The sequence below is a fragment of the Pongo abelii genome, chromosome 8, assembly GCF_028885655.2.
Source record: "Pongo abelii isolate AG06213 chromosome 8, NHGRI_mPonAbe1-v2.0_pri, whole genome shotgun sequence".
Classification (NCBI taxonomy): domain Eukaryota; kingdom Metazoa; phylum Chordata; class Mammalia; order Primates; family Hominidae; genus Pongo; species Pongo abelii.
In genome coordinates this window covers 108706586-108732899 of record NC_071993.2, presented here as the reverse complement: position 1 = coordinate 108732899, position 26314 = coordinate 108706586, and the positions used below count along the sequence as shown (strand labels likewise).

At 54.1% G+C, this 26314-nt stretch overlaps 1 protein-coding gene and 2 long non-coding RNA genes across 8 annotated transcripts; 2 read left to right on the top strand and 1 right to left on the bottom strand.

The window, feature by feature from the left end:
- Positions 1-4959: 4959 nt before the first annotated feature.
- On the top strand, positions 4960-10838 carry FGF8 (fibroblast growth factor 8). 4 transcript variants are annotated; one of them, XM_024254287.3, is made up of 6 exons: positions 4960-5195; positions 5288-5324; positions 5848-5934; positions 6185-6332; positions 9499-9605; positions 10450-10838. In XM_024254287.3, the coding sequence occupies exons 1-6, from the start codon at positions 5164-5166 to the stop codon at positions 10738-10740; spliced, it is 702 nt and encodes a 233-aa protein (XP_024110055.3). In that variant the 5' UTR covers positions 4960-5163; the 3' UTR covers positions 10741-10838. The 4 variants fall into 4 exon arrangements, with proteins under 4 accessions (XP_024110055.3, XP_024110054.3, XP_024110057.1 ...); XM_024254286.3 differs by having other exon boundaries at positions 6152-6332; XM_024254289.3 differs by lacking the exon at positions 5848-5934.
- LOC129048475 (uncharacterized) lies at positions 9138-13995 on the bottom strand. Of its 3 annotated transcripts, none has more exons than XR_010141611.1 (4): positions 13829-13995; positions 12443-12645; positions 10372-11415; positions 9138-9571 (listed from the first exon to the last, which is right to left on the bottom strand). It is a non-coding gene; the product is annotated as an uncharacterized LOC129048475 (long non-coding RNA). The 3 variants fall into 3 exon arrangements; XR_008510853.2 differs by having other exon boundaries at positions 10372-10443; positions 13829-13988; XR_010141610.1 differs by lacking the exon at positions 12443-12645 and having other exon boundaries at positions 10372-10443; positions 13829-13988.
- On the top strand, positions 12829-19782 carry LOC134762073 (uncharacterized). The gene is made up of 3 exons (XR_010141609.1): positions 12829-14491; positions 16853-16921; positions 19586-19782. It is a non-coding gene; the product is annotated as an uncharacterized LOC134762073 (long non-coding RNA).
- The last annotated feature ends 6532 nt before the right edge of the window (positions 19783-26314 follow it).

Genomic DNA, 26314 nt, shown 5'->3' with positions numbered 1-26314 from the left:
AAACAAGGGGTCTGGGCCTCTGTCAGCACTCAGGCTGATGGGCAGGGGGCAGATAAGCGGGCTTAGGCAGCCTGAGGAATGTGCTTCCCTAGCCCTACGAGGGGCTCTGGCCCAGAGAGGGCCTGTGAGGGCAGGGCGGGACCAGGCTTCGCTCCTCCTTTGAGCCTTGCAGGCCGTCTCTGAGCAGGGCTGGGCCCTTAGAGAAACCTGACTCCAGGGGCCAGATGGAGGGGACTGGCCAGATTGGGTGACAGGGAAACCAGAATCCGGGTGGCCTGGCATATGGGGGCAGAAAGGGCCCCAGGGAATTGGCCTCCTGGACTAAGGGATTCTTGTCCCCTACACACCGTGGGGTCTGGGGGTCTCTGGTGCCTGGAATCAGGTAGTTCTGGCACTTGGCTGCTTTTATGCCAGGAAGAAGAACTGACACACCTGGTTTGAGGATGAGTGTGTGTGACCAGCTCTGGGGTCAGCAGTTCAGCAGCTGTGTTGGTGCGGGGGGAGGGTTGTCAATGCCCACAAACAAACAAACAAACAAAACATTGCCTCCCCAGACAACCTGGGGCCAGACAGGCTGAGGACAGACAGAGAACAGGGCCTGATGGGGGTCAGGCCAACTCCCACCCCCAGCCTCTGGGCAAAGGGGAGGGGCTCCGGGATATCGCGGGCTGGTGGTTCTGGGGCAGGTGAGGTCAGCTTTGAAGACCTTGGGTCCGCAGTACCGACCCGCATGCTCTTCAGCGCATCCCTAGTGAAGGAGGTTCTCCCCCAGCCCGTGGTGAGGAACTAGGAGTCCAATTTCCAACCTCCCTCTTCCTCAAGTTGAGGACAAAGGGAGATGACGCCCGTCTGTGTTGCGGTGATCTGGGTCGCAGGCGCCTTTCTCCGATCGAGGAGGACGCTGCTAAAAATGCTTCCCTGGGGAGCCCGGCGGAGGGACGGCCTGGCTGGGAACCATGGGTCTCGCTGCGGAGCGCGGTCGGCAGGGAGAGGGAAGTCGGGGCTGGCGCCCTCTGGCGGGCGAGGTTGAAGCCACTCGTGGTCATACCGCTACCCCGGCCTCCTCTAGAGGCTCCGGGCGGGCGCCGTGGGGCCAGGGCCTCCGAGTCCCGCCACTGCTCTGGGCGGCCGAATCTTGGGCGGAAGGCGGGAGAATGCCATTGAGGCTTGCATGCATGCGTGCGTACGTTCATTCATTCATTCGAACGACTTGAGTTGGAGCAGGGAAGTCTGGCTGCGGCCCTCACTCCTCTTTCCCTTCCTCCTCTTGGCCCCAGCCTTCAAAGTCCTCGGCACGTGCTTGGCAGGAGGAGCGGGAGACTGGCTGAGTCCTCTCTCCGGGGAGGCCTCCCTAGCTGACCCATCTACCCCCTGCGCGGCCCCGCCCCAATATTTACCCCACCCACCCCCCGCGATGCCACTGATCGCTCCTTGCATTTCTCGCCGGTTTTCCGGGTCGGTCTCCCGGTGGGCGCGTGCCTGCGCCGAGCGCGCTCCTGCCCGCAGTGGGGGCCCAATCCACATCAGCCTCTCGGCCCAGGAGTTTGTCGGCCGGTTGGGGCGCCCCGCGGACACAGCTGGGCAAGGTTTATTCCTTTCTCCTCGCCCCTGCCTCTCCTCGAGCCCTCTTCTTTACCCTTCAGCGCACAGTAGGAGCGCTGCTGGCTCACTGTGGCCTCAGACCCCTGGGGGATGAAGGCATACGCCGGGGTTTGCCGACTGCTGGAGGAAGGGCGGGCTCCTATTTGGGGGCCGAGGGAGACGACTCCCAGACAGCGGCCGAAGTGCTTAACGTAGTCTCGGCGATTTGCATTTGAACGGTCGGCGGTGAGTCCGCGGCGCTTTGAACGCCCGGCGCAGGAAGCGCGCGTCGGAGCGAGCTGCGGTCTCCGGCGGGTGTGGATTGGAGGGGCCGGTGGATGGGCTGGGATCGAGGGGTGCGTTTGGAAATAGGCTGAAGGAGTGTGTCTGGGTGCCGGCGAGGGCGTGTCTGCGGAGACGGGCCGTTTGTGTTGGCGAGGAGTGTGTGTTTGTGTTTACAGGCGAGGGAGTTTGTGTCTGTGCGTGTGTGTGTTTGTGTTTGCGGAGTGTGGGGGCGGCCAGGAAAGGTGGCCGGGCTGTCACTCAGCGATCAGGTTGACAGGCGCTCCCTCATCTGGGCCAGGGAGCTCTGATTGCAGATTGGAGGAAACAAAATAGCAATTGTAATTACCGGGCTTTGATAAGATAAAGGAGGGAGAGAGCTGGCCGGGAGGCGGGCGAGCTAGCGAGGGAGGGAGCGGCTGCGGGGGCCCTGTGGGACATTTGCATCTGTCAGTCACGGGGCGTGCCGGGGCAGAGCCAGGTGCTTGCTCCCGGGGTGTCCCCATCTGCTCCTCTCCCCCAGAGAAACAGACTTTTGAGGAGACGAGAATTTCAACGAACTAGGTGAGGGTCCGCTTCTCAGGAGGGTCTCCAAATCCAAATGTAAAGGAATCCTGGTCCAGCACAGGCTCCCTGGCAGAGGCTGGGACAGGACTGAAACTTGACCTCGGACCCTTCAGATCCCAGGACGCCCATCTTCTCTGGGGCAGAGGAAGAAGGGTAGCTGAAGACCATTGAAGGTCAACCCAGGGCCCTCAGAATCTTCTGGGGGTTCCACAGCTGGAGCTGAATGCTGGTCTCAGCCAGGGGCTCTGCCCCTACCCCCATTCCAGGGAGGGGCAGGTACCCAGAGTGGCTCTAGCTGTGACCCCAGGACCATGCAAACACTTTTGGATGGGCGGGTCACCCTCACCCCTGCCTGGGGCCTACTCCCTGCTCTGCTTATCTCACTGATGTTCAGAGAGTCCATGGTGGGAGAAAGCCCATTTCTTACAGGAAGTGCCTGCTCTCCATCTCTCCATTCAATCATTTGTTCATCGATATACACAACTAAACGTTCCTGAGGGCCTACTATGTACAAGGATGAGGGTAAGACCACAAGCAAACAGACGTCACCCTTGCCCACTTGAAGCAGTGCAGAGAGGGAAACAGACACTCAATGAATTGTGACTCAGGCCTTACACAGAGCACAGGGAAGGCAAGGGCTGGCCTGGGCTGTGGCCACTTGTGTCCACCTGACTTGTCTCTGCCTGATGGACCCACCTCCCCATGGGCTTTAGAGGAGACAGTGCCTGCCAAGCCTGTACCAGATACAAGTGCTCACTAATTGGTGGTGTTGCTGGTGATAATCTGTTGGGAGGAGGTGAAGGCAGGTCTTCCTGGGGAAGTTGCAAATAGCCTGAAGTCTAAAGGCTCAGCCACTTTCCCCATCATTCATTCATTCGTTCATTCATTCAATGAACTCTTAACTGCAGAACAGTTCTGCCCAGCTTTGTGCCACGAGCTGTGATTTCTGAGCTCATAAGACATGGTCCTTGCCACAGGGTCTATGTAGGCAAGAGCCCAGTGAACAGATTCCTGGAGGGGGATGGCAGGTGTGCTCTGGAAGTCTACTTCTCTGAGGAGGGATAAGATCTTAGAACGCACCCTCTAACTGTTTTCCCATCTCTCTATTGCTCAGTGTTTGCATTTATGGCTGGGAGTTGGAAAGATGGGGCACAGGGAAAGGTGGGACACAGAGCAGGGAGGGAGGCAGGGCCTGGCTGTGCTGCTGGACTAGGGCTGCCGCTAATTTTGGCCTAATGGCTTCCTGGGACCACACCAAACCCTCCAGCCCTACCCCCAGGGGAATGGAGGGTCACTGGGGAAGGGGAAGTTGTCGGTGAAGACAGTAGCCTGGTAGGGCATCACCTGCTCCTCACAGGGCACCTGTCCCAGGGCATCTCTGTCCACCCAGGCTGCTCCCACAGAAGCAGCGTGGGGGCTCAGGGTTTCCAGAAACCTCAGGGGGGAAGCCACAAGGTGAGGGGCTAGGAAAGGCTTAAACAAGTGCCTACCTTCTCCCATGCCCCAGGCCCAGCTGACCAGCCCCTGCCTAGAATACAGTAGGTGTGTAAATACCTGTGAAATGAAAAACGAGTGGGGCTTTGAGGGGAAAAGGGCTGGGTGGCCTGGATGGAAGTCCCTTCCCCCAGTAAAAGCTACTGAGAGTTTTTTTTGCCTCTGCTGCCTGCTGGGGTACGGGGACAGTGGGTCCTGCCAGGGACCTCCGGGCTCTCTCTTCTACACAGGTGGCTCGGGGTGCTTCTCAAGCTTCAGGCTAGTGTGTGTGTGTGTGTGTGTGTGTGTGTGTGTGGTGAGGTGCACAGGGGAAGGGGTGATGGTGATAATGGGATGGGGGGAGGGGGAGGCATTTCTGGCTCTCAGGGCCTCCTCGGGAGAGTGAACGAGACTGGAGAGACCGACAGGACGGGGCACGCGGCCGAAACAGGGGAGCGGGGTCCGGGTGGCACCGGCACGCACTGCACGAGGGCCGGGTGCGCAGCCATTCGCTGCACGGTTAGCGGCCGCTCCCAGGGGCCCGGCGGGACACACAGTAGGTGGCTCGGAGACCACTGCGTAGCTGGCGGCGGAAGCGGCTGGGCCCGGAGGCGGAGACCCAGCCCCGCCGGACTTGGGCGCTCCGGGCGGTCGGGGAAGCCCAGGCCCGGGGTCTCCCGGCCCGCAGAACTCGCAGCCCTAGGCGCCCCCATCCCCGCGCGTCCGGGCCCGGAGAGCGCGCGAGGGGACAGGCCGGGGATAGGGGGAGGCGCCCAGACCGGCCCTCCCCGCCCCTCCCGCGGGTCCCCAGACCCCTCCCCTAGCCCAGACCCTCAATCCCGAACCCATCGGCCGCCCCGCCCCGGCCGCCCCGCCCCCGCCCCGGGCTGCATCCAGGCCCCAGTTCCCAGCCGGGGGCTGCGGGCTCCCGCCGCCCGCCCCGCGCTCCCCCCTCGCGCCCGGTGCGGCGCCCCCCGCCCCCACCCCTCCCCGCCCTCCCACCTCCCCACTCACCCCGCCAGCCCGTGACCCTCCCGCCCGCTCCGGCTCCGGAGCAGCCAGCGGCCACCGGCTCCGGCAGCGGCGCACAGCGATTCGGTGCGGCGCGGCGAGCACGACGTTCCACGGGACCCGCGGAGCCGCGTCGTGATCGCCGCCGGCCTCCCGCACCCGCACCCTCTCCTCTCGCGCCCCGCTCCGCGCGGCCGCCCGCGGGACGGCGTGACCCGCCGGGCTCTCGGTGCCCCGGGGCCGCGCGCCATGGGCAGCCCCCGCTCCGCGCTGAGCTGCCTGTGAGTACCGCGCCGCCCTGCCCCGCCGCCCGCCCGCCGCGCCCCTCGCCTCACCCGCGCCTCTCTCTCTCGCCCGCTTTTGTCTCCCACAGGCTGTTGCACTTGCTGGTCTTCTGCCTCCAAGCCCAGGTGAGGAGGGGTGCGCGGAGGCGGGGGCCGGGCGCGCCGGTGGGAGACCCGGGTGGGCAGCGCCGGTCGGGGGCACCGGGACCGACTCTGCGGCCGGCGCAGGAGGGCTGAGGGCACCTTAGAAACCCAGCCCCGAGCCACCCCGAGGAGGGAGCTGAGGCACAGAGAGGTAGCACCCCGCCTGAGGTCACACAGCGAGTGAGTGGCCAGGATAGAAACGAAGGTCTCGGAGCCCAGCACTATCCCCCATGCATCCTCGCCGGCTGGAGGCATAGGGAACACCCAGCCGCCGAGGAAGGGGGCAGCCGCGGCCAGGGGATGGATGTTCGATGCCAGGGGAAGCCAGGTGACTGCAGCAGAGACCCTCTCAGCGCCCCTCAGGGGAGGCTTGTGGCCGGTTTGGCCCAACGATCGGGTGCCCAGGTTCCCTGCACTCTCAACATTTGCTCCGTAAATTTGTCTTTATAAATGTCAGGGGTCGGGGAGGGCTGCCTCCCTACTTAAAAGCGCCCTGCTCCTCTAGGAAGGCCCGGGCAGGGGCCCTGCGCTGGGCAGGGAGTTCGCTTCCCTGTTCCGGGCTGGCCGGGAGCCCCAGGGTGTCTCCCAACAGGTGGGTCCAGCTTCTCCCTGGGGCTCGTTCATCCTGGGCTGGGTCTGCCCGACTTGCCTGGGTGGGGGATGGTGGCCTGGGCTGGCATGTTGGGGGAACCCCCAGCACCTGCTGGCGGCTTGGGACAGTGAGGGGGACGCAGGGTGATGGGGCCACTCGGGCCCCTGGGCGGAGTAGCATTATAATGGTGTATTGTGTATTTTTCAATTTCCTAAAGGTAACTGTTCAGTCCTCACCTAATTTTACACAGCATGTGAGGGAGCAGAGCCTGGTGACGGATCAGCTCAGCCGCCGCCTCATCCGGACCTACCAACTCTACAGCCGCACCAGCGGGAAGCACGTGCAGGTCCTGGCCAACAAGCGCATCAACGCCATGGCAGAGGACGGCGACCCCTTCGGTAAGGCGCGCTGAAGGTAGCTTGTGGGATGCGTGGCGCCTGGACGGCCAGTCCCAACTGCACTGGCCAGGGGCCTGCAGGGTCCCCAGCTCAGAAGGGAAGGAGTTAAGGCAGAAAGGTGTCTTGAGGGTCAGCTGGGGAAGAGAGGGCTAGGGAAGGGGTCTCGGGGAGTACTTGGCCACAGGTGCCCCCTTCCCTGCCCAGCAAATGAATGAATCTAGGAATCTCCCTTTACACCTCCCCCCTTCGTACACTCCTCCCCAGCTGCAGGTGGAGGCAGGGGGTTCAGGAGGAGGCGGCCTAGGTTTAAGGGAAGCGCTTGAAAGAGGATATGTCGCCAGGGCCCACAAAAGGAGAGTGGGAAAGAGAAGGGAGAGAAATCCCCTCAACTCTCCCAGTTAGAAAAGGAGGTTGCTGGGAACCCTTAAATACTGTAATCGGATGGGGCAATTACACGTGGAAACTGGGCTTGGAAGGGGGCTCTCCCTGCTCCACTCCCCGGGGAACCTAGGCGGCTGGGGCAGGGCTCCCGGTTCCCTGTGGGGTGGCAAGTGCGGAGAGCTACTGCCGGCAGAGAGGCTGAGGACTGATTGATTTCTAAAACATTCAATATTCCTGCCTTGAAACGGGGCCAATTTCCAGAGTCCTGGATGTACCAAGAGAAAAGCAAGCCCTCTGGGCGGCTGGTGTTGTTTTTAGAGAGTGATTATTGTGAGTTTAAAAACCTTTAAATAATGACCACGTTAAACAAGCATGAAAGGAGAGGGGAAGACTCTATTAAAATGTAATAAAAAGGTGAGGCATTTTAAGAGCTAAGAAGAAAAATGAAGAATGATATAAAACAGAAAAAGAACGAGCTTTTTTTCAGATGTGGAGTTTGAAAGGAGTTGCAAGTCTGTAAATGTTAAAAAAGAGGTTCAAGATTGTTCTCTCTGAATCTCTGGAGAGACCCCCGCGTCTGGCAGAGCGATTAAAACTCTTCTTACTTTCACCTTTTTTAACATTTCCTGAATACTTTCTCCTCTTCTTGAGCCAGTTTGGGGGATCGAGTATGTCTCGCTGCATTTTTTCTGCATCGACGTAGCTGACTTCCCTTCAAAGCTGGAGGAGGAGACATAATTTTCCTGGGATAAATCTGTCACTGGGGTGGAAGAATAGGTTTGAAAATGTTAAGCTTTCCAAAAGCCCGGTCGGGAGAGCTGCCGTAAACTGCGGCCCCAGCTCCCCAGATCGGAGCAGATTCAACCGACATGGGAGAGAGGGGGCTCTCTGGGGTGGGGGTGGGGGCAGCCTGCCCGGTGGCCGAGCTCCCCTGCTGGGCTGGCAGAGCAGGCCTACCGTCCCTTTGTCCCTCCAAATTAGCTGCTTGCTGCCCTTCTCAGCTTCTAAGGAGAGGAGACGAATGCCTGGCTCTTCCAGGGTTTGCTCTATGACAGCAAATGGCCCAGCATCCTTGGATTTTGGGGAGGGAAGCAGAAGTCAAGCTGGTGTGGGGGAATTCGTCTTCAGACATCAGAGGAAGCCTGATGCCCACTTCTCTCCTTGGCCATATAAGAGGTTTCCCACCTTCCCTAGTCCCTGCCCCACAGCAGGATAGGAGCTGGAGGCCCTAAGAACAGAGGCTCAGGGTATTCAGCCAGGACAGGAGTAGTCCGGGGAGAATAGCAGAGAGGTCTCAATGGCTTCTTTACCGGCCCCAGGAAGATGCAGAGGCACCTACTTCATCCCTGCCTCCCGCATCTGGCCAGAATCCCCAGAGTGGCATCCTCTCACTCCTCGAGTCAGCATCCTTCCTGGCCCTTAAAAAACAGCTGCCTCTTGCTGTGGAAGGCAGAGCAGGAGAGGGATGAGCAGACTGGCCAGGTCCAGGAGGAGGTGAGCGGGCAGCAAGGTGACAGCTGCATTTCCCTGCTGACATGGGGCCAAACTGGGGGCTTGGCCACTGGTCCCAGCACTGAGCCTGTTTGAAGCGGGGAACATTACAAGCTGAGCAGTGATGACTGACTTGCTGACCTCGGTGCCTCAAACCCCTGCCATGGGTTTCAGGGACAGAGGAGGTGCCATATGTCAATGCAGGCTAAGTCCAAGAACTGCTTTCTCAAGGAGGGGAGAGGCTGGGCTCTGCGGCAGGGACGGCAGGAGAGCCAGCGCCTTCTGTCCCTTCCCAAACAGTGAAGTCAGACTCACTATTTTCTTGAGGACAGCCTATAAGAGATGATTGCATAGAGAGGTGACCGGGACAGGCTTCTGTGGCAAGTTGGCTATCTAAGGGGAGGGGAATGCGAAAGGAGGCATAGAATTCAGCCCTGCCTCCTGGCCTCCAGACTAAGAGGCCAACGGGCACGATTCTCCCTCCTCCTCACCCACAGAAGGTATTTGGTCACTGGGCTGAGAAGCCCAGCTGTGATGAGGCTGAAAGAGAAAAGACGATTGAGTTGTTGATTTCTAGACACTGGGCTGGGGACCCTGGTGACTGGGAAGCCACAGGGAAGAGGCAAGATCCTCCTGGCAGATGTCTGAGGTTCTGGGAAAGCAGCCTGCTTTGGGCTGTGTGTTTAGGGAGAGCTGTCCCCATCCCTAGCACCTTCTCAGCAGAGCAGAGCCTGGTGATGTTGAGGGGCTGGGGGTGGCCAAAGCTGTGAGTTAGAACCCAAAGTGGCAGAAACAGGAGACAATGCTTTCATCTTTGGCCTTGGGACTGGAGGTCACCACTTCACCCAAGCGTTTGTAATGACCTATGAGACACGCGCACATAACATTCGGAGTCGGAAGGATCCTCGGAGATCTTTTGATAAGCTATGGAACTCTGATTCAATAAAATTTTACTTAGAGCCTCAATCTAAGAGACATCACTGTCTGGTTTAAAAAGAGGGTGGAAGGAATGGCATTTCAGCTTTTTCAATTTGATGGTCCCAAGACCTCTCTTGAGAACCCAGTTTGAAAACTATAATCCCGTCCACTGCCCTCTGTAAACCCAGGGATGGGGCCTGAGGTCCAGAAAAGCCCTTTCTCGGGGTTACACAGCATGTTAGTAGCTGGGCTGGGGCTGGAGTCCACGTTTTGGGTTCCTGGTCTTTGGAGCAGTTGCTGCTGGGCTGTGACAAGTGTGTGGGCCAGCTGGGGTCAGGGAATCTGCCAATAGCCATCCTGCTACCTTCTCTGACAGCAAAGCTCATCGTGGAGACGGACACCTTTGGAAGCAGAGTTCGAGTCCGAGGAGCCGAGACGGGCCTCTACATCTGCATGAACAAGAAGGGGAAGCTGATCGCCAAGGTGAGGCCCCAGCAGGGAGGTGGGGTCCGCGGGACCTGGGGAGTGGCTTGGGCTGGCTGGACTCCTTCGAGACAGTCCTGTGCTCTGATCCCAACAAGGTAGGCAGAAGGCCACAGGGCCATCTTGGGGTTACCTCATGATTGGGTGCAGGAGTAAGGGAGAAGGAAGCTGTTTGAGAGATGAAAACTATAAAAGGCAAAGGAGGAAGAATGAAGGCTAGGGAAGGGGCTGGGGGGGGGCGGGTTGGTAAATTCCATATATCTTTTTAACAAATCGCCAAATTGCTTTGCTATTATGTCCAATTACATGGTACCAGCATTTGGAATGTTCAGTAAGCCGCAGGCCCAGCCCCTCGGCCGAGCTCTGAAATGGCTCCATTAGTCACGGCTCCTCTCCAGTCTCCAGCTCCCCACTTCCTGGGCTTCTGGGGCTGGGGTCTCAGCACCTCCTCCCAGGCCTCCCCTCCTCCATAGGGTGGCTGCCCTGGGGCCAGGGAGCTGAAGTCCTGAGGGGGTGAGACGGGCAGGTGGGGAGACGGGTGGCCAGACTGGTGGGCAAGAGGCCAGAGCAGGCAGGCTCTGGGCCCCTCTCTCTGTCTTTCTGCCTTGGGGCCCAGCCCCTCCGTAGACAACCATGTGTCACTGCTGCCCGGGAGGACAGGAAGTTGCCGGGTGGGCTGCGAGTTGTGAGGGATTAGAGAGCGGGTGCCCAGGCAGGGGGTGGGGCTGCGGCTCCTGCCCACCTCGCCATCTGCTGGGGTGCCCACCTGCTGTCTGGGGCCGCTCGCCCTCTGCCTCTGCTGGGGGGGGCTCTGTAACGTGGCGTCTGGCTCCCCTACCTGCAGAGCAACGGCAAAGGCAAGGACTGCGTCTTCACGGAGATTGTGCTGGAGAACAACTACACAGCGCTGCAGAATGCCAAGTACGAGGGCTGGTACATGGCCTTCACCCGCAAGGGCCGGCCCCGCAAGGGCTCCAAGACGCGGCAGCACCAGCGTGAGGTCCACTTCATGAAGCGGCTGCCCCGGGGCCACCACACCACCGAGCAGAGCCTGCGCTTCGAGTTCCTCAACTACCCGCCCTTCACGCGCAGCCTGCGCGGCAGCCAGAGGACTTGGGCCCCCGAGCCCCGATAGGTGCTGCCTGGCCCTCCCCACAACGCCAGACCACAGAGAGGCTCATCCTGTAGGGCACCCAAAACTCAAGCAAGATGAGCTGTGCGCTGCTCTGCAGGCTGGGGAGGTGCTGGGGGAGCCCTGGGTTCCGGTTGTTGATATTGTTTGCTGTTGGGTTTTTGCTGTTTTTTGTTTTTGTTTTTGTTTTTAAACAAAAGAGAGGCTCTATTTTTGTATTCCACTTGGCTGTGGTGTCTGTCTTCTTAACTCTCAGAAAGCCCCATTAGTGGCCTAGACTGGGATTCCGGCTAGGGGTTTGCGGGGGTGGGGGGCTTTCTCTAGCCTGTGCTGCTGAGGCCCCAGTATCTGCAGGGCCAGTTGGCTGGGCAGCCAGGGACTCCACTGCACCCCCAGGTGGGGCAGGGAGGAAAGGACTGTGACATAGGACAGTCCTCTTAGAAGTGGGTATCAGACTGGTGGCTATTAAATGATTGAAAGATTTATTTAACTTGCATATTAAAAATGTGTGCTGGAGAGTGAGTCCTGCCCGGGTCAGCCCCTCCCCCTAACCTTGCCCCAGCTGGTGGGCAGCTGGGAGACACAGATGACCAGGCGCCAGCTCTGACCGCAGCCTCCCTCCAGCTTAAGGACCCCTGCCTGTCAACCATCCCCATCACTGTCACTTGAGGGGTTTTCCTGCAAGGACAGAAGCAGGGAAAGGGGCAAGAAGAGGCTCTTAGCTAGTCCTTGGAGCTCTCAGATGTGTACCTCCTAGCACTTTACAGAGGTCATTGCTAACACCTCCCCAGGCCACCTCAGGGCCAGAAATAATGGATGTGCTGGGACCAGAGCTGTAATCATGGATTTAATCCTCTTAAAAAGTGCTTCTCTGAGTGCCTAGGTCCATGTGGGAGACAGGTTGGAGATTCCAGAACTTGTTCTTTCTGAGACTCAGGCTCCAGAAAATGAAAGAAAAGAGCAGCTGCCAGGGTCCAAGGTGGGGGCATATTGGAGGGGGACCGCCAAGACTGGTGTTAACAGTTGTGATGTGGGACAAGTGTTAACCTTGAGTGATCTGGTGAGATAGCTGTGGGCGGAAAGCACTGAGCTCAGGTGCTGTGAGAGCCTGGGGAACTGTCTTCCAGGAAGAGGCTGCCCACCTCGGAAGATGGGCCTGGCGGGAGAGGAGCTGGGCACCGGATGGCACCAGAAGGGAAGCTCATAGGCCTAGCGCTGAACTAAAGGCAGTCATGGCCTTGGGGAGAAGCAGGAGGCCATGTGTGGAGGGAGGGAGGGCTGCTGTGGGAGTGGTGGAGCAGGTCATGGTCTGGGCAGAGAAGGGAATGGGCAAGGGTGCAGGTGTGTGTTTGCGTGTGGACTGGTGAGACTGGTGTCCCGCCACACTGAGGGAGAGCCCAGGCCCCACGGCAGTTTCCTGAGTGCAGAGCTGGCCCAGCCTTCATCACTGAGGTCTCCCATTAGGGCTGCTCCTGCTTCCTTCCTTGTGGATGCCCTGGGCTGGTCCCACAGCCCAGCTACTGAGCCAGTCTAGAAACCTCGCTCCTCTAGGTCTCTGTCTATTGGCATCTCCTGGGGTAGGGAGCAACCCAAGGCTTCCTCCCACAGTTTCAGGCCCAAGTCCCCAGCTTAGCCCACCCTGGCAGATGAGGAATTTCGAGGCTTAATGGGAAGCCTGGCAGTAGAGGCTGGCCTGTCCACCCACCTCTCGTGGCCTGCCACAGGCGGTGAGGGGCTCTGGAGAGAGTGGGTTTCTGCTGGTGCGTAGACACTGGATGTAGCGAAGCGGCCCTAGATGTCTCTCTTCCGGTTCCCCCAGCTCTTAGCGCCTCCTCCTCTGCTCCCTTCCCCCTTTAATTAATTCTGGGTGAGCAGCCTGGCTTTATTGTGCAAGGAGCTGGGGTCTCACTGTGGGAAAAGTCACACCTTCTGAGCAGCTTCTGATGCCATGCAAATGAAGGGACTGTCCAGGAAACGCTTTCATCTGCACGGTCTCCTGTCCAGCCCCTAGCCCAGTAATTACCCACATTTCATTTGTTTGAGAGCAATTCCTGGGGGAAGGCACTGAGTAGGAGGGAGTCTGGGGCGGGGGGTGGAATGTCAGGCTCTCTGCCTGTGATCCTGGCCACAACGTGGGGCCAGGCTGGGCCAAGGCTGGTCACTGGCTAAAGCTAATCCTCATGCCCCCAGGTTGGGGAGGCCTGAGCCCTCCAGGGTGGTGGCAATGGGATTGTGCCATGTTTACATCTTGGAAGAAGAAGGGAGTTTTCCAGAGAGCCAGACCTGCCTTCTAGAAAGAGACACCTGGATAGGGAAAGGTGAGGTGGAGGGGGACAGAAGGGTGGGACCTGGTCCTTGAGGTTGCCTGCGGCTTTGGGAAGAGGTTGACTCCCAGTAGGACCCCAGGCCAGGGACCCATGGGAGCTGCGCCCAGAGCACTGGGGCTAGGCCGGGCTAGAGCACCCATCAACTTGTTTATCTTTGAGCCGCTGCCTCCACAGAGCCCTCACTAATGGGGTTTTACAGCCCACTCAAGCTGCAACTGGCCAAGAATCAATCATTACCGGCACTTAGTGGTTTGATAGTTAACAGCCTGAACTGAAGCCAAACTGGTTGTTAACTGTGATAACAACTGATTTCAAGGGGTTATTGCTGGCCCAATATGCTCGGCCCATTTATTTTGGGGAAAACAAGCAGGGAGCTGTTGCAAGGCCCAGAAAAGGGAAGGGGGACTGGGCTTCTCTCAGCCAAAAGGCTCCCTGCCACTCCGTCCCGGAGTTGGTGCTGGCTTCGAGGGCCTAGGGGCGGGCTGAGGGCTGCTTCAAGGCTTGACCACGCACACCCACTGAGGGCCTGCGTGTGAGCCCAGCCGATCCACACACTAGGCGCTCTCCAGCCTTCTCTCTCCCCAGTACTCACTTCAATTCTCCTCCTGCCTCCTCCCCATGATGCCCCAGAAGGACGGTCTCCATGAGGAGGAACCCAGGCCCAGTGGCCAGGCCTCTACTTGTCCCCACTCAGCAGCTGGGGCTGCACCCCCTGGCTCATTCCTTCCTCACCCAGGGCTCCCAGAGTCCTGCCAAGTACAAACCAGAGATGCCTTTCCTTTCAAAGCCAGCAGAATCCACTTGGGTCTTCACTAGAAAGAATGAGCAAGAGTTCTCTCTTTCCACAGCACCAGGTCCTGCCTCTACCCCTCCCTTCCTCCCTCAGCCAAATGGAAGCAGATGAGGCCAGGGTCAAACATCATTCTAGAATGTTGCTGCTACAAAGGGCCTCAGGAGTTCCCCACCCTCCACAGATGACAACTGCAGCCCAGACGACCCATGGCTAGGGTCAAAGCTGGTGCTGTCCTAGAAATTGGGTCTCCCCTCCCAGATCCAGGCTGCCTCCTGCAGGCTGCAGGTCTTTCCCTAGTTCCATTCATTCATTCAGTAAATTTTGACTGAGTGCCTATGATGTGCCAGGCTCTGTCCTGGGTGAGGGGACAGAGCAGAAAATAAGACACAAAAATGCCTGTTCCTCTGGAGCCCATATTCTAGTGGGGGAGGACACATCAGTCAGTGACAACCACCGCATCGACCAACCCAGATTCAAAAAACACCTTCTTGGATTCTTCCCTGTTTCTAGCCTCTGACACCCAGTCATCTCAATATTCCAGAGAAGAGGATGAGTGTGAAGGGTGGTGGCGATTTTAAACAAGGTGATAGGAAGACCTTGTGGATAACTTCGGGTCTGAGAACACTCCATCAGGGTAAGGCGTTCCCATACCTGGGGGAGGACGATCCAGGTGGAGGGAGCAGCCACTACAAAGGCACACTGCATTAGGGGGACAGGAAGGAGGCCACCACGGCTACGGCACAGCTAAGGGAGGATCCTGGGGGTGTGCGGTTGGGGGTAGGGGGTAGTAGAGAATGACAGAAACTGAGGCGAGCTCACAGAGACAGAAGGGGTGCAGAGACCTTCTGGCAAAGGGCAGATCATGTGGGGCCATTGAAAAAACTTCAGCTTGGACTCTGGATGAGACCGCAAACCACTGAGGATTTATTATCATTATTTTTTTTAAACAGAGTCCCCCTCTGTCACCCAGGCTGGAGTGCAATGGTGCGATCTCAGCTCACTGCAACCTCTGCCTCCTGGGTTCATTCGATTCTTTTGCCTCAGCCTCCCAAGTAGCTGGGACTACAGGCATGGGATTACATGCATAGATAATTTCACTGAGGGTTTTCAACAGTAGAGTGACATGATCTGAATTAAGTTTTCCCAAGGTTGGTTTGGCTGCTGTGTTGAGACTAGAAGGTAGCAGGGCAAGGGAGAGCAGTTATGAGGTTACTGCAATAATCAGGTGAGGGATAGTAGTGAATGGAAGATGGTGAGGAGAGAGTGGGGTTTTGGACATTTTTCGCAAGTAGAGATGACAGGATTTGCTGATGGATTTGGATGTGGCTTGTGCGGAAAGAGAGGAGTCTAGGAGTTTCCATGGTTTCCGACTTGAGCAATGAAAAAGATGGAGGTGTCATTCACTGAGATGGGGGAGATTCCAGGATGGGCAGATTTGGAGGGGAAGGGTAGGAGTTTGGTTTTGCACGTTACATCTGAGCTGACTACATACGTATTCAAGAGGAGATGAGTAGGCAGTTGTGTGTGAGTCTGGAATTCAGGGGAGAAGTCTAGTGTGAAGATAGCAGTCCGAGAGTGTTCAGCACATAGATGATTTTCAAAGCCAGGAGACAGGATGGATTCCTTAGGGAGTGAGCAGAGATGGAAGAGAGGAGCCGGCCAAGCCTCAGTGTGCTCCAAACATTTAGAGGTCAGGTGAAGAGGGAGAACTGGCAAAGAAGACTGAGACCGTGTGGCCCACGAGGTAGGCAGGGGGAAAAGCAGAGAGTGCTGTGGCCTGATGACCTAGGGGAAGGACAGAAGGATTCTGAGTCCAGAGCTTTACCTGGGGCTAGGGAAAAGTTTCATGTCATCCTGCCTCCCTACTCCCTACCCCCCACTCAACCCCAGGGCTGAGAGGAGGTGGCCAAAAAACAGGGCTGGTTTAACCTGGGAGCATCACCCTTGCCTCTCATCAGCAGTTCCTGCCTGCTTTCCCTCCAGAACATCTCTTCAGCCCAATCCATCCACCACCCACCCTATCTACCTATCTACTGCTACCGCCCTGCTCCAAGCCATCATCAGTTCTTGTCTGGTTTGTGGCAGTACCCACCCCCAACCTCAATTGCTCTTCCTGGTTCCTCTCTTATCCCCCTACAATCCATTCTGCACTCAGAAGCCAGAATTTTCCAGATACAAATCTGATTGTGTTACGCCCACCATACCTACACTTGAATTCAAACTCATTTCCAGGCCAGCACAAGCCTCTCCATGCTCTGCCTGTGGAACTCCACTCCTTCCCCACCCTCCCTCTTGCCTGCTGCTCCCTGGACACACTTCCTCCAGCTTCTGTAACAAGCCCAGGGAGCCTCAGAGCCTTTGCACTTGCTGTTCTTGCCACTTGGAATGTCTTTCCTCCAAATCACTGGTTGGCCGACTGCGTGATGTGGGTCTCTCTGTTGTCACTGTCTGCTTTTTTTGGGGGGATGGGGGGATGGAATCTCGCTTTGTCGCCCAGGTTGGAGTGCAGTGGCATGATCTTGGCTCACTGCAACCTCCGCCTCCTGGGTTCAAGCGTTTCTCGTGCCTCAGCCTCCTGAGTAGCTAGGACTACAGGCAGGCGCCACCACACCCGGCTAATTTTTTTTTTGTACTTTTATTAGAGACAGAAGTTCACCATGTTGGTCAGGCTGGTCTCAAATTCCAGACTTCAAATTATCTGCCCACCTCAGCCTCCCAAAGTGCTGGGACTACAGGCAGGTGCCACCACGTTTGGCTAATTTTTTTTTTTTTTGTATTTTTAGTAGAGATGAGTTTTCACCATATTGGCCAGGCTGGTCTTAAACTCCTGACCTCAGGTGATCCACCTGCCTCGGCCTCCCAAAGTGCTGGGATTACAGGCGTGAGCCACTGTGCCCAGCCTCTGCTTTATTTTCTACATTACACTTAATCACTGTCTGATCTTATCCTGTTTTTTATTTACTTGCTTTTGGTCTACTCTACCCTTACCTCCCAGGAGAGCAGGAACTTTGTTCGAATCGCTCATTGATGAACGCCCAGTGCCTATAATGGTGCCCAGCACATGGTGAGTGTTCAGCAAGCATTTGTGCAAGCAATCCACATACAGCAGGTTCTGAGGCAGCTGCGGAGAAGGCAGTCTGGGAGTCCTCTGTATCCAGACCATGGGTCAGGCATTAGGAACCGTCTGAAGGGCAGGGAGATCTGAGGATGGTCCTGGGATGGGTGACTTCTCTTCACCCATCTGACATGCACTGCTTACTAAAAAAGGTCCAAGGCTGTCTGGCACAGGCCCCCATCATTTTCTCAAGCTGCAACAAATGTCTCCAAAATCTGGACAGGCAGACATCTAGGCAGGGCCTATTGGGCTGGACATCTCAGAACCTCCCCAAATTCTCCTTTCTTCATCGCCATCGGGTTTCCGTAGCAACCAGAGGACTTCACAGGAGAGAGTGAAGGGGAATTAAGAGCCAGAGAGAGCAGAGGAGAGAGGAGGAGTAAGTGGTAGCAAGACAGATGGGGAGCTGGCAGGAACTCCAGGGGGATCCCCAAGTCCCATGTTGCCGTGGAGGGTTGTGCCAATAGGTCCCCTTGGTTGCCCCCTTCCCCATCTGGATCTCTTGCTGACCCTCAAGAAGTAACTGTCCATCTGGGCAGGCCCCAGAGCTGACACCTCATTCAAAACCCACCCCCTCCCTACTGGCAGGCCCTGAGCGAGGCTCCAGCTCCGTCTGCGGTCTCGCTCCCTCCCTAGCCCATCTCTTGGCAATAGTGGAACTGGCTGCAGCCCCTGGGTGGGTTTGGGGAGCGTTTCCTGCCATTCCTTCCCGGGCCGTGTGTGGAGGAGTGAGTGGATATTGGGGGAAGACAGTCAGCATTCTGCCCTGCTGACCCAGGTCCCCACCATTGGCGTTTGGAGATATGGCCAGGTCCCCAGTCATGAAGACTCAGATGGGCTGTAGGTGAGGGCCTGGCTGGAGGTGCTCAGAACAAGGGCCCAGGCCTGGGCATGGCATTCAGGGAGCACAGAGAAGCCTGAATAGAGCTCTGGCCAGTGTGCTGCCCCATAGGTCTGGAAGATGCCTGGCTTGGGACCCCAGAGTGGCAGAATAGCAAAGCCTGCAGCAGCCACAGCACTGTGGTCCTGAGACCCAGGCCAACTTCCTAGAGGACTGGTCGGTGACTTCAGAGGGTGGAGGTGGCCTGGGCCAACACCCAATTCCAGCTGTCCCTCTGCCCCCATACATGCAGCCCCCCAAAAATCCAGATTCCAAAACCACCTTCTTGGACTCTTCCCTGTTTCTAGCCTCTGACATTCAATCATCTCAATACGACAAATATCACCAAGTCCTGCAGAATATTTCTTCACAAAGAACTGCCCCCTGTCCCATCATAAAGACACCTGGGCCACCCCGTGCTCTTCCAACCCATCTCCCTGCCCAGTCTCTCCCCGGGCTTTTTCTACACCCTCCCCCTCCCGCCCTCTGCAAGGAGCCCTTGGTAATGAAGAGCAAACTCATAAAACATTCATCCTGGGTAATACACCATGTAGGAGCTGCCTGATCTCAGTTCTGATAGAATAGGCCAGGTCAGCAGGACACTGAGGCTTAGACTTCTGAGGGTTTGGGCTGACTTCTCTACCTTGGGCTCAAGTTCCAGCCACTTCCCTTAAGGCAGGTCTTATCTTCCCTGGGGTGCTGGGGGTGGGGGCTCCTGAGCTGAGTGGCAGAGGAGTTTCCTGAGAAGGGATGAGAGCAGCCCAGGGAGGGAGGGTGGCTGCTAGGGGTGTCCTTAAATAAGGTGTGATGGGTAGCTGGGGCTCTGGGAAAAAAAGCTTGGTTACAAGGTGAGCCGAGTGACCAAATGGCTAAAGCCACAGCTTTGTGCAGAGTGTGGGGGGCGGTCAGAGCCTAAGCAGGTGGTGTCTAAAGTTGCTATTTTGGCGTGGGGAACCCTGGTATGAGTGTGTACGAGTGTGTGAGGGATGAGAGAGTCTGGTATTGGTGGCAGGCCCTCTGCAGGAACCCAGCCCCAGGAAGCAGGCCCCCATCTGGGCACTTTCATCAGACCAGCAGGGTGGGTAGACAGAGGGAATGCAAAGAAAAGGGGATTTTCCTTTTTTTCGCTCCCCCCACCCCTGGCATTTGCTCTGACACTGCTGTGGCATCCTCCAGGCCTCAGCAGAGTCAGAGAAGGAAGTCAGAGGAATGGCCACAGGGACAGCCAGAAATCAGAAGTGGCTTGGTGTGAGGGTGAGGGGCAAGGGCTTTGGAGTCCAGCAGCCCTGAGCTTGAATCCTGGCTCTGTCACTGCCTGGTCATTCAACTGGGGCGAGTCAGCTCACCTCTCCCAGCCCCTACTTCCTCAGCTGTACAACAGGGAATCACTCCACCGTAGGGGTTGCCAGGACTGAGTTAACATGAGTGTGTCAGGTGTCCAGTGGGTACCTTAACAACGCTTCCTAACAGTGATGGTGGCTACTGCCGGGAGGGAATCTGGGAGAGGGGGTAGGGCCACCTGAGCCAAGTCCCTGGGAGCCCAGGTTTGCACAGTGGCATCATCAGAGAGGCACCGAAGAGCAGAGTCTGCAAGGAGGCTGCTTTCCTGGGGAAACAGCTCTGGCAGCCGAGGGCCTAAGGCAGCCAGGAGGCTGAGAAAGAGACTGGGCAAGGTCCCTCATGCACACAGAGACTGACTGGCCTCTCCCCATCCCTTCCACTCATCCAAACAGGTGTGGCTGCCAAAGGCCCGGGCCCCTGAAGACCTGGGAGAACTGAGACGGACGGATGATGTGGTGGCTGCAAGGGGGATGGTTTCCTTGCTTATCCTGGGGGCCAGTGTGCACGTTCTTGCCTCTCTGCCCCTCAGACCTGGCTTTGCCTCCCCCCCCCACTCCAAATAAGCCCATGAAAATTGGGGAAAAGTCAAGCCTGAGTTGCTGGAGTTGGGAAAAACAGAACAAGAGAGAAGCACTGAGAACACAGAGAGCTGACATTCAAGGCTCTGACCTTTCCTCTAGCCAAATGCGAAGGCTTTCCTTTCCCTAGTGCCTTGCATTGATTCACGAAGGGTTTACTGAGCACTTCCTATATGCCAGGCAGTAGAGTGTTGGGAAGCAATGGTGCACAGGTTGGATAGATCCCTGACTCCTAAGGCCTCCCATGTAGCAGGTGGCCATGGTTAGACAGGCCTTCCTGATGAGGAGTGGGAAAGGCTGAGACAGGAAGAGCAGGGTTTGTGTGAAGACGCTGGGGTTTAGGGAACGGAGGCAGGAATGCTGAGTGTGGTGGCCATGGCTGGTTTTTAGGCAGCTGAAAACTAGTGGAAGACAGGACCCTGGGCTGGTTCTGCTGGAGTTCAGCTCCACTTGGCTCAGTCCCAGTTGAATTCCATGCACACTGGGTATTGAATTACTGGAGAGAGCGGGGTGGACGTGGCAAGGTCCCTGCCTTCAGGCTGGCCCATGTATTGGGCTTCCCAGAGCAGTGAACCTGAGTCTACTATACAACATGGCGCAGGTAACACGTGAGTTAGCACCAGGCACTGTGCCTGCGTGGCTCACAAGAGCCTTCACAGAGAAGACAGACGAGAATGGAATTGCTGTAGGATCCTCTGGGAAACTTGTCTTTTCTGAACCTTAATTTCCTCATCCGGAAAGTAAAGGTTTGAATTAGATTATTTGCTTAAAACTTTTTTTTTAGCAACAGAAAATTTTTTCCTGAGCAAAACCTGTATGGAAGCCTATTTTATAAAATAGACTTAAACAATATTTGCTTTGGATGGCTCAGGGATCGGGGTCCCTTCAGCTTCTTGTGCCTGGCATCTCAACTGTAGCAGGTGGTAAAGGAGATGAGGGGTCTGAACCCTTCAGAATTCTCTTGGGCATCCAGGAGAGGATGATGGCCAGGACCTACCAGAGAAGAGACGGGTGGGCTCCAGGCCTGCTGCTCAGGGTCAGCCCCTGGGTCTCGATGGGAGGGTGCTTCCAGGACAAGGAGGCCAGCTCTGCTCCCTCCTCTGAGCACCTGGACTGGTGGGGTTGTTCCCACTGCCTCCCAGAGAGGCTCCTGGCTCTTCCTGCACTGACCACTCACACCCAGGGATTATCCCAACCAGAAACTTCCATTTGGAACAAAGCTCCCAGGAATGAAACCCGAGCTGCCACTAAGAGGCTCCCAGGCTAACTGGGAAGTGGCTGGGAAAAGGAGGGAAAACTTGCAAAGCACTGGGAGCCTCAGGGAGGCTGTGAAACCTGAAGACAAACGACCAGCCAGCGGACTGGTGCTGCGGAGCTGCCACCGCCTTCTGCAGAAAGGTCAGGGCTGAGCAGAGTGGGAAAACGGGGGTGGGGAGAAGTGAACCCCAGGCTTTCTTTGAGGGGAGAGTAATTGGTGCACCTGTGGCTAGGGCCTATATCCCCTGTGAGGCCCTCAGGGCTGGCCTGCAGTCACTCAAGCTCTCAAGCTGTCCCCTCCCTTCCCCTCTTCCCCCGACCCCTCTCCCAGCTGCTTCCACTTACTCCAATGGGCTGCTGGAGCAGTCAGTGATGGGGCCGCCAGCAGCAATGGGGGCCTGCACCCGCTCAGCCAAGGGAGGGCAGAGGAGAGGAATAGCCATGGTGACCATGTGCTGAGCACCCACCAGCTGCCAGGCATGCTGAGTGTGTTATTCTGATCCTCACAATAGCCCTGCAAGGTCAGAACTACTAGCCCCATTTGACTGAAGCACTTTGCCTGAAGTGCTAGAGCTAGGCAGTGGCTGACTTCGGACCTGAACCCAGGGCTTTTGCACTCTGAAGTACTCATGCACCTTCTGCCAGGCCGCATTCTGCACACTTGAAATCCTGCAGGAGAACCCAAGAACCGTGGTTAATTTCAAAATAAATTCTTTCTTCCCCTTCAAGCCATTGTGTGAGACAAAGGCTAGGAGTGGTCATTTGTCTAGCTGGGATCCTTGTGACCTTGGGAAAGTTTTTTCACCTCTCTAGGACTCAGTCTCCTCATGTGTAAAATGGGATTCACAATAGTGCCTACTTATAGGTGGAAGGCCAACAAGAAAGCACACCCAGTAGTCAAAACAGTGCTGGGCACAGCATCCACTCAGTACATGCTATGAGGGTTGTTGTTTGAAGAATTCCTTTTCCCCTTTTCCCCTTTTCTTAGGCAGCCCAGAGCCCTCAGAGGAAGCCCTCAGCAGGCTGAGTAGATTATCTTAAGCTCAACCCCTTCCCTGCCTGCCTCCAAGGATACAGATGCAGGTTAGAAGGTGGCTCAGAGGGGGTATGGCCTTTGAGGTTTCCAGGGATCCAACAGGGAAACTTCCTTTGCAGAGCAGCTCCAGGCCCTCCAGTGCTGACCCACCAAATTTTGCTGCATCAATGTGCTTGGCTGAGCTGTTATGTGGCCCTGGCATGGCTCTGAAGGCTGACTGAGAATCCCAATCCATCTAGGAGGATCCTTGGAATTAAGCCAACAGGGGATGAGGGCAAAGAGAGGTGGTTGGGATGGGTCCCAGGGGCAGGGGCCTCCCTGTGCTACTGCTGAGTGGGCAGCAGCTTTGGACTCTGAGAAGGGGTCATTTTGCTGGTGCTAAGGCCAGGAGCTTATTCTGATGTTGCAGGCTCTCCGACTGGCCTTTCACCTGCAGACCCCAAGCTCAGGCTTCCCAGAATGACCATCCTCTGGGGCTGGCACCAAGAACTGGCTCTGTGCCGCAGTTAGAGACCCTGCTGGTCCCTGCTCACTTCCTCAACATCTCAGCAGCTCAAGGCCAGGCTTCTGGCTGCCATTCTTGACTGGGGCCTGGGTTAAGAAGCTTAGGACACTATCTTCAAGACAAACGTGAAGTAAACTTGGGTGATGATTACACTTGACCTGTGTAAAGTCAGCGAAAGTAGCAACTGAAAGGGGATAGTGGGCTTGGCTGGAGGCAGCTCCCAGCTTGGGGACTCTGCTCCAACTAGAATGTGGGGCTTGTGAATGATTCTTTCCACTCACGTGCACCAAGCCCTAGGCTCCATTCCATTTCTCTCTACAGAGAAACCAATGATTCGTTCTTGTTCCCAAGGAGCTTGCAGTCTAGTAAGAGAAACTACATACATAAGTTATGGTTGAATGTCGAAGAGGCAATTACAAATGGGCATATTTTTCAGTTTTATTCCAGCTATTCAGTGCAGTAAGTCAGATAGTATCATTATCCTAAAGATAAGAAAACCAAGGCATAAATGCAGTATCAATATTGACACTAAGTCCACACTATATAAATGTTTTAAGCTAAGTGCTTAGGTACCAAGACTGCTACTGTATGTGTGTGTGGTGAGAGGTCTATATTATGTTCACATAAATATTTTGTCGTGAGTGCCTTGGGTTTCAGGCACTGTTTACGTACTTTATTTATTTAATTTAATTTTTTTGAGACAGAGTCTCACTCTGTCGCCCAGGATGGAGTACAGTGGTGCAATCTCGGCTCACTGCAACCTCTGCCTCCGGGGTTCAAGTGATTCTCCTGCCTCAGCCTCCCGAGTAGCTGGGATTACAGGCACTCACCACCACGCCCAGCTAATTTTTGTATTTTTTGTAGAGATAGTTTCACCACATTGCTCAGGCTGGTCTTGAACTCCTGGACTCAAGTGATCTGCCTACCTCAGCCCCCCAAAATGCTAGTGTTACAGGTGTGAGCCACTGCACCCAGCCACTTTATTTCTTTTTTTTTTTTTTTTGAGACAGAGTCTCATTCTTTTGCCCAGGCTGGAGTGCAGTGGCATGATCACGGCTCACTGCAGCCTTGATCTCTTGGGCTGAAGTAATCCTTCCACCTCAGCCTCTTCAGTAGCTGGGACCGTAGGTGTGCACCACCACCTTCGGCTCATTTTTTATTTTTATTTTGTAGAGATAGGGCCTTGCTTTGTTGCCGATGCTGGTCTCAAACTCCTGGCCTCAAGTGATCCTCCTGGCTCCTAAAGTGCTAGGGTTGCAGGCATGAGCCACTGGGCCCAGCCATACTTTATTTCAATTATTCCTTCTATTGACCTTCTAATGACCCAATGTGTTAGGTATCAATATTCCAGACTTACAGAAGGGGAAATGAGAGTTCAGATAATTAGATAACTTCTCCAAGCCGTACAGTTGGTAAGTGACCAAGCCAGGATTTAAAGCTAGATCTGTTGATGCCAGTCTCTTTCCACTCTGCAAAGCACAACAATAACTAATAATGCAAAGCAGAATGTAATGACAAAAGTGACCCCAGACAGGTGCCAAACGGTGCTAGGGAATTTCTGTCAGGGGAGAGTTCCCACCTGATGAAGGGAAGTGGCATTGAGGAACAGAGATTTACTTGCCCAAGCTCATACAGCCAATTAATCAAGAGTTAGAAGGCTGGGCTCAGTGGCTCACACCTGTAATCCCAGCACTTTGGGAGGCTGAGGCAGGCAGATCACTTGAGGCCAGCGGTTCCTGGCCAGCCTGGCCAACATGGTGAAACCCTGTCTCTACTAAAAGAAAATACAAATATTACCCGGGAGTGGTGGCATGTGCCTGTAATCCCAGCCATTTGGGTGGCTGAGGCACGAGAATTGCTTGAACCCGGGAGGCGGAGGCTGCAGTGAGCTGAGATTACACCACTGCACTCCACTTGGGTGACAGAATGAGACTCTGTCTCAAAAACAAACAAACAAACAAAACCCATAATGACATAAGTAGGCTGAAAGTAAAAGGATAAAAAGTAATACAACATGCAAACACTAAGATCCGGGTGTGGGCTCACACCTGTAATCCCAGCACTTTGGGAGGCTGAGGCAGGCGGATCATGAGGTCAGGAGATGGAGACTATCCTGGCTAACACAGTGAAACCCCGTCTCTACTAAAAATACAACAACAACAACAAAAATTAGCTGGGTGTGGTGGCGGGCGCCTGTGGTCCCAGCTACTCAGGAGGCTGAGGCAGAAGAATGGCGTGAACCTGGGAGGTGGAGTTTGCAGTGAGACGAGATCGTGCCACTGCACTCCAGTCTGGGTGACAGAGCGAGATTCTGTCTTAAAAATATATATATATATTATATATATACTATATATATATACAAATATATATATACACAAATATATATATACAAATATATATATTGTTACATATATATGTATATATATACAACAATGTATATATATAATATATACAATATATATAATATATACAATATTATATACAATAATATTATATACAACAATATTATATACAATAATATTATATACAATAATATATACAATATTATATACAATATACAATATTATATATATACAATATATACAATATTATATATATACAATATATACAATATTATATATACAATATATAATATATATTATATATATAATATATATAATATATATTATATATATAATATATATTATATATATACAATATATATTATATATATTATATATACTATATATACTATATATATAATATATACAATATATTATACAATATATATACTATATATACAATATATATACAATATATAATATATATTATATATACTATATAATATATACAATATATAATATATACTATATTATATATAGTATATATAATATATATTATATATTATATATAATATATATATACTATATAATATATATTTTATATATTATATATATTATATATACAATATATAATATATAGATTATATATTGTATATATAATATATATTATATATATTATATATACAATATATAATCTATATATTATATATATAATATATATAATATATATTATATATACAATATATAATCTATATATTATATATACAATATATATAATCTATATATTTTATATATACAATATATAATATATATATCATATATATACAATATATATAATATATATAATATATATATATTTTAAAGTTAAAAACCACAGAGAAAGAAGTTAGAGACACAGAGAAAGAAGTTAGAGATAAAATTCAGATTTCCTGATCTGAATATATATATACATATATATATGTATATATATTTTGTTTTAAAGTTAAAAACCACAGAGAAAGAAGTTAGAGACACAGAGGAAGAAGTTAGAGATAAAATTCAGATTTCCTGACTCCAAGATCAATACCAGTTTTTTGTAGTGCCAAGAACTTTGAGAGGATGCCACCTCAGCTCTGTTTTGTGAAAGCAAAAATTCTGAAGTCTTTGAAAGTCTCTCAGAACCTTTGTGAAATTTAGGTAAACTAAGAGCACATGCAAAAAGTGGAGAGGAAACTGACTTCTCTCTCTGGGAAACCAGAGCAGCAGCAGCACTTTCTCTCCTTTCTAGTGGGGCAGCATCCCCTTCCCTGTCCCAAAAGTTTGGGGGCTCCTTCTGCCATCATTCCACTACAAAGCATCCAGAAGAAAAATTTCTAAACAAAGCCAAGGAGCACATCAAGTCACCCGCAGGCTCAGAAATCTCCAGTTTCCCTTTGCCCACAAGG